The sequence below is a fragment of the Suillus subalutaceus genome, assembly GCF_016647625.1.
Source record: "Suillus subalutaceus strain FC151 chromosome Unknown DFJ58scaffold_48, whole genome shotgun sequence".
NCBI classification, from domain to species: domain Eukaryota; kingdom Fungi; phylum Basidiomycota; class Agaricomycetes; order Boletales; family Suillaceae; genus Suillus; species Suillus subalutaceus.
Window position 1 is genome coordinate 64,341 of NW_024540297.1, and position 12,832 is coordinate 77,172.

Below are 12,832 nucleotides of genomic sequence, written 5' to 3' on the forward strand. Positions count from 1 at the left end.
CAGATCACAAGCAGGTATGACTGGCCGCAGACCGAACTGCACATGGAAAGCCCGCAAGAGTGGCTGCAGACCGAGAGCGGGCAAAGCTGGCTACAGACCAAGAGCGGGCAGGAGTGGCTGAAGACTGAGAGCGGGTGGGACTGGCTGCAGACCTGCAAAGGACAAGAGTGGCTGCAAACCCACCACGGGCAAGGCTGGCTGCAAACCGAAAGCGGGCGGGACTGGCTGCAGACCCAAAGCGGACAGGACTGGCTACAGACACCCGATGGTCAAGCTTGGAAGTCGACTCTTGCAGCATCTGTCTGGCTGACAATTGAAGAATTCTCCATTACGTTTGAAGCCATAAACAAGCAAGTGATCACCTCGGAAATGCTTGTACTGCCGGCTTTTCAAGTTATCGAGCAGTTCAGAAACTTACCAGATTTCTTGATGTTTCCGGTGTTCCTTGCGTTAAGGCACCAAAATCATTCCAGTCCTTCGTTACTACCCCCACAAGGTTATCGTCTCCCAGACATGGATATCATCCGTGCTATGAAGACTTTTGTAGATTTCGCAAAAGCAGCACGGGAACGGAATCGGTCAGCTTCTGACGCTCTCAAGTACGCATGCCAAAACTGGGCATTCCATCTCTCACGACTTCATCGACATCTATGGAATGACGAACTGAACCACTTATTCAAGCTTTTTTGGAATGATCATCTCCTCTCATGGCTCGAAAGGCAATGGTGTTTGAAGGGGCTTTTGTCATGCCTCTTTATCTTATCGGAAGGACAGAAACATGCGAAGGTGCGTGGTTGCATCGATTCCTACAGTTTGCGCGTATAGGAACATGTCACCTTCAGGCCCAAGAAATATCTCAGCCAAGTGTCTGATCATGAAGCTGTCGGCATAGTACTCGTGATTCCTTTCAGCAACTTTTCAGCCCACAATCTCCCGTACTAGTCAGATCTCAGTGCGGGGATCCAGGCAAGCGCTTGCCTAGTTGAGCCATGTAGAATTCCACGCTTTCTGGAGTCGTCATCTTGTCTTCTGGCTCGAAAGGCAGTGGTGTTTGAAGGGTCTGAGATCCTCAGGGCTGCCTCGTCGTTTTAACAGGAGGGTGGACATTTTCAAAGGTATGCATACTTCTGGACTCTCGGCAACTTGAACTGACTCACCTATGTAGAAACATCTCACCTAAGTTCCAGAATCATTTCAACCATGAATCTTGAAGCTGCCCGATATGTCGGTCGCGTGAATAAGGCTACCCACCTGCTGTTCTATGTAGACCCCAACAAGTTTCTAATATCATGACGAGATGGATGCACTCTTATTAGGATCGATGATGAGGGTGTCTGTAACAAAGATGTCGAGCTCTGGACGCTGATCATGCGCGTCGTGTCCGGTGCCCTGTGCCCACGGCACTGGGGAGTGAGATGCATGTTAATGGAGGATACGAAAAAATGTATCTGTAGTGATGTGGAATCAACCTTTTGATATTGCTGAGTGAGTACTACCCAAAGTGTACCTATGCCTATGATTTCGGGAACAACTAAAGAGCGCTCTACAGTCTATGCAAGCATCCTCATCTTCATGGTCATTTCCTGCATCATGAGCCTCTACACTAGCTTATTTAAAATGAGAATGATCGAGTAACAAGGCTAACTATATCTACAGCGCAGTATGACTACAGGCCATACAATCAGTTCCACTTAGCCTGAGCATACAGGCCCAGGATATCGCTAGTCAGCGTCGGACTATACGATAAAACATCATCCATGGTGTAGTTCTTATTTTTCTGTAACTTGTTGAGGATGGGGATTATCTCCTCTCCAAGGTAGTTGAGGAAGACAATATCTATAAGCGTGTCGGCCGTCACGTTAGGGGGGTTCGAGCTAATGTAGTATGGAGCCGTGTAGTAGGGCAACGCCGTATGCAGTGTGTCGTCCGCATGACCAGCGTCATGGCATGACTATGCAAGTGTTGTGAGCATAGCACAAACACGGCATGGAACCCTTACATCTTTCGTGACATATCCGAATGCCCATTTGTCTGAAGTTGCTTCTCGTCCAGGACGGTCGTCTATCTCCAACCAGACACTGTCCCGAGTATTGTCGATTTCATCTCGTTTCTGTTTCATCGCCGTCGGGTTATCCAAAGCGGGAAGCACCTGGTTTGCAATGCTAGATGGGACATCGGGAATGTACAAGAATGTATCCTTATACTGCATAATTGTTAGCTGATCGTTCTTGGTGAACGATCCCTTCATGAGGTCGAAGCGTAGAGCCCACGAATTGATGATAATTATGTTTGGAATGGAATCGCGAGTGTTGTTAATAGCGAGTGCGTATGGGACAGCCTGATAAGCGCGTCAACATCTGAACAATTCACTTCACTGGTACTTACATGGTCAAGGAAGAGAGACAGAAGAGACCCATTGGAAGGATAGGGGTTCCTAGTGCACAATGGTTGAGCTGGTGGCTTGAGCGATGATAATACATAGTGTGCACCCACTGGGACAAGGTATAGTCTTGGGGAGCTGTTCCGTACGGATAGGACAAGTCATAACGGGCCGCAAGCTCTTGCAGGCCATAGGTGATAGATCGCCCGTTATTAGTGTCAAATGAATTTCTCGAGGTATGGGTGTGGTACTGATTAGGAATCACGGGCAGGATTAGGCCAGTAGCAGGTAACTGAGAGCTTGGTACATTACCTCGTAGGTCACACGGTTCTGGTCAAGATATCGCCTTGTGAAAGTGATATTGTCGTGGTTGCCCTTGGCGGCATCGAGGTCTGCGCCTGATTTTCTTGCGTTAGGTGTCTGAGGTACATTATTGCTACAACAACGTACTCATCCAGCCTAGAAGATCATGTCAGACAATACCCCTTACTCATCTTCGAAGTTTACGCACCGATTGTCTCCATGTAACGTCCGCTTTCGATACCCATAGAACGACCATCGTACTGTTGACAGTCACGAATGTGGGTGTGTCCTAAGTAGGCGGTGAAAATTTTATTCGAAACAATCAAGACGTTGGTCTCCACCTCCAAATACTAGGATGGGGGTCAGAGGGTGCACGGCCCGCACAGCGTTGATGACAGTAGGCCCTAGACGATCAAGTTGTTAGATTATCGCCTAATAAACTTTACAATTACCCTACAACTATCATAAGAAACTGGCATGTGTCTGCGGTCATGTCAATGCAATGTTTCCTTCAGCAACAATGGATTCAACCTACCCGATCAGTACGAACGCGTCAGGCTCTTCTGCAATGGCCTCAACGAACTGCAAACAGAGATCAGAAGACCAGGTTGCCATCACTCGAATGCCTAGAGTGACGTACCCACTGCTCCTTGACCATGTCTTGAACGGTTTGCACAGTCGTGTTTGCAGCGTTCTGAGTGAAATTGAATATGACTCCAAGAGAAGTGATACGACGACCTCTGCCGTATCAAATGAATGACAGCCAATCATGAAATCCACAAGTCCGCTTACTTCCTTGTGGTGAACTTGGCGTAACGGTCTGCAGGAAAACCATTAGCAGCGGCAAAGACTATTTTGAATTATACTCACTGCCCACTGGAACACTTTCAGACTTGCCGTCTGAGTCGAAAATAGTGATGTTGACGTTAGATGTCAAGTATCGCCCGGCGAGATGGGGGATAAAGCTTGTGTACCTGCAGAACATTCATGGCATTTTGGTAAGATGTTCGCAGTGTATTCATCCACCGAGCGAGTTTCAAACAATGGTGACCACAGGTGGTGTCAGTGTTATAAGCATGTCAGTTGGATGGGAGCCGATAAAGCCGCGCCATGTATTGCGGAAGGCGTCAAAAAGTCAGCAAAGGCGAGGCGGAAATAGCAGGGCGCACCACATCATCAGACCAAAACAAATGTGACAAAGAAAAGATCAGCAAATGTCGTGTCAGTTAAATGAAGATTCGTTCAGAATGCTAATAACGCACATATCATACGTATCCGCATAGACATACAATTCGTGGCTATGAGACGGAGATTCAGGAAGCGAATTAGGAAAGGACTATAAATTCAGCACCCACTTTCCGATGGTCATGAGATCGTAGGGGAGGCGCTCGATGAACTTGTTTGACTATGAACAGCATGTGACATGTCAGTATTGGTTATACATCACCCATGTACAGAACAGACATCGTGTGCGTCGACACCACCGTGAGAACCATCAGAAAGACCAGTTCCTGGAATATCTGAGTTGAATTGTTTCCCGGACAGTGAGTGATTACACATACCGTCATGTACATCACCTGAGTCTATCAAAAGAAGATCGACATCCTTTTCCTGCAATAGAAATTATACGCAATGAATGCACGAGTTCAGACTGATGGACGAACGATGGCGATTTGCTTCATGTGAGTTACAAAGCTAGAAAAGTCTCCGAGATCCCCACTACAATTCGCACGAGGTAACGGTTGAGTGACAGTGGCTCAAGATAGCTCCGCTGTGAACACTAACCTGTAGTATGGTTCCGCCCAGGACAACTTCTGGTGCCCGAGTAGCCAACCATGCGTATCGGTGGTGTGGATTACGTTCAAGTCTCCCCAAATAAGGGGACGATGTGGAGGTCTGAGTGGAACCCGCGGGTACTCATGCATTTCCATATATTCCTGAGCATGGCCGTCGCGAGCGTGTAAGTGGTCGCCCGTGCAAGCAGCACCACAGAGTGCAAGACCCAGGAGAGTAGCGGCAGCCAAAATCATACTGGAGGTTCCCTGAACTTGAAGGTGAGCCGATCACAAAGCTTTGCAAACTTTCCTTGCCTTTATACTTGGAACTGACCTCGGATATGAGTGATATCCAGACATTATCTTTCTTGACAACTTGACCAAACCGGCTAACTGCGGGTGTATCGTGGATATCAAATGGATAATTATAACATGCCCGGGTATGTCATATGCCATGATGGTATTCAGCGTTTAAAAACGTTTAAAGTTGGCTCGTCGGACCGCACAAACAACTGCCAGAAGGAAAAGGAAAATTGTGGAGAAACTCCTTGCAAATGGACCTGGACCCCGAAAATGTAGCATTGGAATGAATCTGGTAACCGTCCCCTGTTACTCGTGGTTCCCTATAATTCCATCACTTCAAGGTACGAGCAATTACCGTTCAAACTGCGTGTACAGTCATTCAATCACCCCACAAGACCGCTCACGCTTTACAATGCGAGATATGCATTCGAAGCACCTTCGTTTACAACATACCTTCTGGCATATTGCTTTGTATTGATTAGTTGCGTGCCGAATTGTATCTGTACTGAGCTCCAACTCACAAGTGCAACGCCGATCGACAAGACGAATAAATGGTCGCAGGTTTACTGAGGTAGTACTGACGAAAACATGGAGTTGTCAACAATCAGGCCAGACCGAGACATGGGATCCAAGATGGATGAACTTTGAGTGGAAGGCAAGAGCGCGATGGCGACGGCGTTTGTGATTCGAGCGGTGTGAACGGTGGGCGCTTGGATAAGTTAGAATTTGGACTACATGAAGGGATATAAGTTTTTGTTGAACGAGAGCGTTGAACTAACTCTTGTATAGTCAGAGGAATTAACAGCGGGCGCAGTGTTGGGAGAAGAATATTAACTGTTGGAACAGTGAAGATGGGTTCCTGGGGTCTTGTTATTCTGGGAACCGAGATTTTCGGACGAGGACCAGCTGACCACTCTAATCTTGGAACCGAGGACACTCTTCACGGTGCGGGCCCCTAGGCAACGTTCCCGGATTGAACGTGTTGATGAAAAGATGATTCCTTTGGCCCCTCCATATCCATTTCCATATAAGGTTCTAGTGATTCCGTGCGCAAGCCGAACAAGTCAAAGTCTTCACAAGTGCTATGTCAAGTTTCAACATCAGCCTGAATCTGTCTTGGATCCAAGTGCATCCGGTTCTTTGTCTTGCTCTTAACAACGAATTATACTGCTCAGTGGAATAATACAATCTCCTTGCTCGGACCGGGGGCCCCTCAATGAACTTCTATTCCTCGTGTACTAGCACCCTGTCTCCTTGCTCGGTTCACGTCTTCCATGGTACAGGGCCAGAATTCCCTCGATCAATGCCGTCAACTTCATCCAAACTGTCAAAACGAAGAGGGATAATGTCGGTCAGAAAAGAACGCTGTGATTCAGGACCGTGAGTGACAGGATCATCATAGTTGATAGGATAATCACGAACTCTACGATGACTATCACGAATCACTCAGGCTGCCACCAAGGATCCTGGAGTAACTCCATCGCAGTCGCTCGGTCGTCCGGATTCAAGCGCAAACACCTCTGCATGATCTTGGCTGTCGCGATTACGTCTTCCTCCTTAATCACTTTGTAGTTTCTGAGAGATGCAGCGAATGGGTTGTCAAAGATGGGTACATCGGCCTTGAAGTTACCTGGGATCCAATGCGTGAGTAAACACTGTTTCAAGAAACCAGAGGATACCTACAGAATGGGTTGTCGATGTTTTTATCGAGGATGAAATATTTAGTCCCAAGACGACTCGACTCGACTTGCACCCGTGTCATGTGAAGCAGAGCATCTGCCACAGGTGTCCCGTTGGTTCGTCGAGGTTATATTCGGGGAAGGCCTTGTATACGAACAAATCGCGACCAGTGAGAAGTTCAAATATCCGAAGTTTGGGTTCAGGCTGACCAAATTCAAACCCCAGGAAACGGATCACATACCATGCATCCAAATGCCCAAATGTCGACTTTCTCATTCCATGGGCTTTTAAGAATGGTTTCCGGCGCACGGAGAGCGTAAGCGAAAATCTCGTCGGTTGTATGAACATTTGCAGGTTGCGCTATTGGATGCCACATGTCAATCCTGCCATATGCCCTGAAAAAATAGATCGTTGCTCACCGCTCCCGAAATCTGCAACGATGTAGTTGCGCGTCATGGCATCAGCGAGCGAAGGTAGAGGGAGGGGCTGAGAGACGGCGGCCTGGACAACGCAATCCAAGCCCTCCTCTGGAGGATGGCGTCGAGTTGGGTCCGCTTCGATGATGGCTGCAATATCAGCCTGTGTGAGTGAGCCCATATCAAACATGATGTTGTCCTGCTTGAGATCCGTATGCACTATCTGAAGTGCGTACATATGCGCAAGACCGCGCAAGGTGTGCATCATGATGCGCTTGACTAGTGGTAAAGGTAAGCCTTCGTTCCGAGCAACCTCTTTCTGGAGAGATTTGACGTCTCCACAACGTCTGTGACAAAGCATAGATGGTTCCCGTCTCGATCCTTTCCAGGCTGTTTGAAAAAATGGAGAAGATGGAGGCAATGACTAGACGTGAGGCCAGGCGGCGGAGATCCAAGAGTTGAACGTTCGAGGGCAGGTAGTTCCAACATTACGCCTCGTTCGAACAGACCAGTCGAATATCCTTTCAACACTTTGATCGCGATGTATTTCTTGTCTCTACAGGAATCGTCAAATAACGCGTCTACGACTACTAATTGATATGTACATTTCGTCATAAGCCATCCAGATGCTAGAGTTCATGCCCCACCCAAGTTTGCGGATGATTTTGAAGCGCTTCTCCGGATCTATCGAACCACCAAATTCGACGCGAAGATAGCCATGCCCCTGGTCCGCGGGAATGCCCAACGGCTCCTCCACAAAATTGAGTTCGACTTCTGTCATCTGCGTTAACATGAACATGTTTGCGCGGGGAACGAGGTGCCACTTGGGGGCCAGAAGATGCAACTTTCGGATGTGCTATTGTGAGATATCGGAAGCCGGGGCGATGCTGACGTTGTATTTTAGAGAAATGACACTGAAAGGCCCGAATGCGGTGTGTAAGCAGACACAGTAGCATGACGGCTCTGCTCAAGATTGTTGTTAAGGAATCGAATCTGAGATGCAGGTCCTTCGCGGCATGATTCCCCCTATATATGCGCGTCGGACAAACACATCAAAATAACGCGTCCTATACGCAAGCTTGGGAGGATTGAGAGTAGGTGAGATATATAGATGCATGTCTAGAGAACGGAATGGTGATGTATGACACCTGTTTCACAGGACGTACTTGACGACATGGTTGCAGGAGACAGTGATGCATCTTCATAAGTAACTGTTGGTTTAAACCTGATGACAGATGAGCTCTGCTTTAGACGTCAATGATGACCTCAAACCTGCTAGACTGCGATGTAAGATACTGAAGAGAACCTACCACTTCGCAGTCCCAATTGGCGTTGAGCAAATAAATCCTATCCTTATCGAGCCATATGCTCTCTAACTCACGAAGATCGAACTTCCATGGCTCTTTCATTACTCGCCCTAGACCTTGAGAAGTTTGGTCCGTGCGCTCCCTCAAAAGACTTGTGCCTTGAGGATTCGTGAGCTGTGTTTCTTTTCTTTTTCTGGCGTCTCCAAAACATGTTGTGTACTCGCAATCCCAAACTGTCTCGCGCTTTCATAACATGATTCGTCTGGTTTTCGTTCCTCTTCACTTGCAGATCAATTATTCTTCCCGCTCGAACTGTAACTTACAAACCCAGACTTCGTTGCTATGTCGAGGTTGTACCTCTGCAACGTTGAATTTTTCAATCACTCAGCTCACTTCCATGGTACGACTCCAACACAGTCCATTAAGAAGGCCTTGACTCTTGATACTAGTCTAAGCATTGACAGGGTCATCGACTCGTCTTCATAACTAACTAGGTTGACTAGCTGATAACAGATTCTACTCTATAAGTCAATGACCTCGAGCCTACTAGACCTCGTTAAAGGACGCCGAATAGCTCTAGAATTTACGACAGTGTATTCCCAAAATAAGTTGAGCAAACAAATTCTATCCCTCTCAAGCCATATGTTCTGTAACTCTTCGAATCTTCTGTCCGATACGACCTCGACGTAAGGCAGAGACGTTGTCAAGCTGGCCCCCGACCTGACAGTGGATTTAGCGATGACTATCGTCGACGGTTCTTTCACCACTCGTCCTAGACCACGCCTGTTCGTCGCAGCTAGCGGGCTGAAGTCCATCAAGCGTAACACGTACTGCCCGGAACCCGCATCAGCTTTGAATGACTGCAAAACTCGATTCCCGCGAACGTGAATTTTGCATCGAGATGGGTTTGGGTGCTCCAGAACACGCGTGATTGATGGACCCCAATGATTCCATGGTATTGGCATTGCAACTGCTATTCCATCGAGGACGAAGAAGATCCTCGTAGAAATGATGAAGACCAGATCAGACGCGATAAGGCATAATAGTTGATTTGCAGGGTCTGGGGTGTACATCATTTGTCGGGCTTGCGTCTGCAGGTGTGCACTATGTTCAATATCATCCATCGGAAAGAGGCACTGCACGTTTGACAGTAAGAGGGGCGGCAGGAAGCACGCCAGTAATTGCGGCGCCTGTGCCATGTCCTCGATTGAATAGAGCTTCAAATCCTCAATGACAACTAGCAACCTATTGTTTTCGAGAAAACAAAAATCGGTTGAGCTCATAGCTGGGTAACGTAGTACGTTGCTGAGGACACTCTAAAAAGAGAATCAACCATCAAGTTTTTCAACATTGGATCAACTCACACTAGATGTCGTCGAGTGTTGCCAGTCCCAAATCTCTAGCTGCGACATATACTTGCGGAGATGTCCTTCTCCATCCTCATCTTCAACTGAAGCCATATATACACGCTGCAACGCGATGTACCTCCCACAACCTTTGAGTGTCATTAGCGGCATTTCAATGCCCTCGTTGACGGTGCCGTAGTTGAGCAGCTCAGACAGAAACAGCGTCCGCCCGGCGGCCAGGGGGTGAACACGATCACTATCCAGTGCTCTAAGGTCAATATCATGCCTCAGCTCGGCATAATCAATATACACCACGGCAATCAGGTTTTGTGCTGGGTCCATGAACACTTTGAGGTTGGTCGAGTAGGGATTTATACACGACGTTCTCGGAGACCAGTTGCGCTCAATGGCTTGTTGCGAGGGCTTTGGTAGTGTCGGAATGATCGTGGCCGAATTTTGAGTATCATTCCAGAAGTAGAAATGCCCATCAGTGAGAAATGTTTCCTGATCGTACGATATTTTTGGCATGGTAGTCGTTTTGAAGGAGTGGATATCAAACTTGAGCCATGCGTGCGCTCTGTCCCTCAAGAGTTGTAGACGTTGGGAAACAGGAGTGAGATTGTCCGTGTTGGGGACAGGAAGCAAGCGTTGGCCACTGAGTTCAACGATGTACTGAAGTTCGGAAGAGAACATGTACATCTGGCGAAGGGCCTTGCATACCTGCCAGTGCAAGCGGATCGTCAGTATAAAAAGTCTGTCTAGGACGAATATGACATATTGTGACTCACGGATGTGCAATGAAGAATATCTTGGCAAGAAAGAAAACTGAGGATGTAAAACCATAGTTCTTCAGCAAGAGACAGGAACCCTACTTCGGGCTTCATCGAGTCGTAGTCCACTCTCTTGGCATGGCGGAGGTGTACAACGAGTCTTGAGTATTGGATATGAGTGGGAAATCATACACCGGGAAGTCAGCGCTAGTCATGCACCAGATGTAACGAAGATATTTGAGTGACCAATCATCGCCAGGCTGGAGCATGCACGGCGTGTTTTAAGCTTGCAAAAGAGTTACATAAGTTGCTCTTACTAACTTTTACAACCGTTACATTTTGTGTAAGCACAAGTTTGGTACAAGTCTCTTGACTGGCAACCACGACTAGGTCTGCGGTTACATACATGTATAGGTTCCAACTTTGCATTAAAGTTGAAACCTGACGAAGGTCATAGGCTTGGTCGGACGGGGCCAGGTACGCAATGTCAATAATTCACATTCAGGCCCGGGAAAGACTCAAAGTTAACTTATTAGCAAGTTCAAGCCATAGCGTGGCGTGTAGCCTATGTAGTAGGTGACGCGGCGGGCGTCTACCGGCGGGCTGAATGTCACATACAGATTTTGACTTGCACTGCCACGAGCCTCGAGGCAGCAGATCAGAGCTCGGATAGTTCTGCGCTGTACATTGTGCAATTGCCAATTAAAGGCTACGCATCTTCCTCGTGAATCACAGCATGGAGCGCTAAGGATGGCAAGTATAGTGTGCATGTGAAGGTGAGTTGGTGAAGATCAATGACGAAATAGATTCGATCCATTAGATGCCACCTGCTGGGAGTTATAGGTGAGGAGGCGAGGAGAACAAATACTTGAGGCGTCCACGGCAGGCTTGCCCTGAAACAACAAACTTAGGACGAGGCCGCTCACACAGGCATCACTGCGACTTTGCAAATCTTTGTTAACGTCCAAATTCAAACTTCAACTCCTTCACGACCATTCTGTAATGAATATGACTATTCTGATCAAATACCGAGGCCAAATGCGAGAGCTCCACCTGCTCGGTATTCAGTATTCAGCACTTGCACTCTCCCGGCTTGCATTGGCACCTGCCCATTCTGAATCAGACCCAAACATTGTACAAGAGAAGAAGTACAGTGTGACTCACGAGCTGCCGCCTCCGCAGCTGCTTGAGCCGCAGTGCTGAGAAACAGGGACTCCAGTGACCTGTGAATGAAGGTCAAAATGACGATACCAATGATGAAGAAGCAAGGCTCACGGTGTACATGATATTGCGCTAGATATATTGGTATGTTCAATGTGTTTGGCGGTTTGTTAGGGTAACTTTAGATGCTCGTTCACTGACAATGCGAAGACTCTTATAGCTTTCCTGTGTGTGGTCTTGTTGGCAATGGCGTGTTTTTTTCACTCACATTCCTTGATTTTCTTTCCTGAGCAGTGCAGCAGGGTGGTGACACTATTCATCAAATTGCACAAACGCCGTCCTTCTTTTTTGTGCGCATCCATCAAATCTGTGCGTCCATGGAGCTATCAGGAGTTAACTGGAGTCACTACCACTCCATCGAGTTACAACGGCGTGCTGGCATCATGGACTCGAACCCCAAAACAAAACCGAATGAACGGCTATCACCGCTCAAAGCTGACGCATCTCCCTCACAACATCATTTCGTCACCCTCGGCCCAACATTGGTGCGCAGCGCAGCACCGGTCAGACCCGGTGGGTTGTTTGCATGGACATATTCAAACAACATTGTAGCGATCGTTCCGATGAGTACCAAGCCATTTCTAGTACGATAGACATGAGCTAACAAAAGGGAATGAAAACCTCCCTACCAAGAACATGTGCTTGAAAACAGAATACACTTGAGCTTGGTACGAACAGGAACTGCAATCCGTTTTCCCAAGTGCAGTCCACTGGTCTCCAGCTCATTTTCCTACAGTGGCGACAATTCTGATTTGCTTGCAGACCCTCGTAAATGGCACAGGAGGGCCGATCGACAGAGCCCTTTCTACCCTCAGCAGGAACAGCGGCTTCTACCGCACTAGCCACGTAATAACGTCGACTGATTTTCAGGAGCAATTGACTAAGACGACGAACAGATTTGTTTTATATCATGTGCAATGCCATCCTTCAAAAACTCTATCTCTATTAAATTGATACCAATCACTGGCGTCCCAATCCTCGCACGTAGGAAGTTTATTTCAATGATGTTGAGCCAGAGCCTTTTTGGTAAGGGTGCCAACGGAGGAAGTAGCTGGCGATGCTTCGACAGCTCGCCCTAGTTGGAGACAAACGCGTGCGTTGTTCCTCGAGTCAAGGTAGCCTCGATGACTCTGATCGTGCCTAGAGGTTTCCGCTTTCTTGTTTAAGAGAAAGCAGGGATCATAACCCAATGAATCTAGACACTACGAGGGAGACTCGGACCATCAGCATCTAGGTATGAAGCAAGTAATGTGAGTGAACTTACCCGTCGCGGAACGAACTAAGGGATGGGTAGAGGTGACTGTGGGTTTATATCTTATGGTTCGTATTCC

General features: G+C 47.7%; 3 protein-coding genes across 3 annotated transcripts; all 3 read right to left on the reverse strand.

Annotated features, from left to right (window-relative positions):
- Positions 1 to 1,681: 1,681 nt before the first annotated feature.
- DFJ58DRAFT_716235 (Metallo-dependent phosphatase-like protein) lies at positions 1,682 to 4,608 on the reverse strand (the record flags this gene model as incomplete). The annotated part of the gene is made up of 18 exons (XM_041384201.1): positions 1,682 to 1,951; positions 2,000 to 2,338; positions 2,386 to 2,434; positions 2,494 to 2,630; positions 2,693 to 2,778; positions 2,892 to 2,972; positions 3,025 to 3,087; positions 3,141 to 3,166; positions 3,219 to 3,265; positions 3,324 to 3,423; positions 3,476 to 3,503; positions 3,554 to 3,657; positions 3,946 to 3,981; positions 4,039 to 4,088; positions 4,148 to 4,194; positions 4,246 to 4,294; positions 4,348 to 4,402; positions 4,469 to 4,608. 18 exons carry the CDS (start codon positions 4,606 to 4,608, stop codon positions 1,682 to 1,684), a joined length of 1,707 nt encoding a protein of 568 aa, XP_041244259.1.
- Positions 4,609 to 6,203: 1,595 nt separating this feature from the next.
- Positions 6,204 to 7,638, reverse strand: DFJ58DRAFT_727525 (kinase-like protein; the record flags this gene model as incomplete). Its single annotated transcript, XM_041385480.1, has 7 exons — positions 6,204 to 6,391; positions 6,445 to 6,537; positions 6,609 to 6,645; positions 6,683 to 6,801; positions 6,861 to 7,136; positions 7,283 to 7,413; positions 7,463 to 7,638. 7 exons carry the CDS (start codon positions 7,636 to 7,638, stop codon positions 6,204 to 6,206), a joined length of 1,020 nt encoding a protein of 339 aa, XP_041244260.1.
- A 928-nt stretch (positions 7,639 to 8,566) lies between these two features.
- DFJ58DRAFT_745488 (uncharacterized protein) lies at positions 8,567 to 10,554 on the reverse strand. The gene is made up of 3 exons (XM_041387393.1): positions 10,299 to 10,554; positions 9,529 to 10,230; positions 8,567 to 9,480 (listed from the first exon to the last, which is right to left on the reverse strand). The coding sequence occupies exons 1-3, from the start codon at positions 10,392 to 10,394 to the stop codon at positions 8,686 to 8,688; spliced, it is 1,593 nt and encodes a 530-aa protein (XP_041244261.1). The 5' UTR covers positions 10,395 to 10,554; the 3' UTR covers positions 8,567 to 8,685.
- Positions 10,555 to 12,832: the final 2,278 nt, after the last annotated feature.

Coding starts and splice junctions, on each gene's coding strand:
- DFJ58DRAFT_745488 (XM_041387393.1), bottom strand. CDS start 10,394: ATGAAGCCCGAAGTAGGGTTCCTGTCTCTTGCTGAAGAACTATGGTTT. Junction 10,231..10,298: donor ATATTCTTCATTGCACATCC/GTGAGTCACAAT, acceptor TTGCACTGGCAG/GTATGCAAGGCCCTTCGCCA. Junction 9,481..9,528: donor AACACTCGACGACATCTAGT/GTGAGTTGATCC, acceptor TTCTCTTTTTAG/AGTGTCCTCAGCAACGTACT.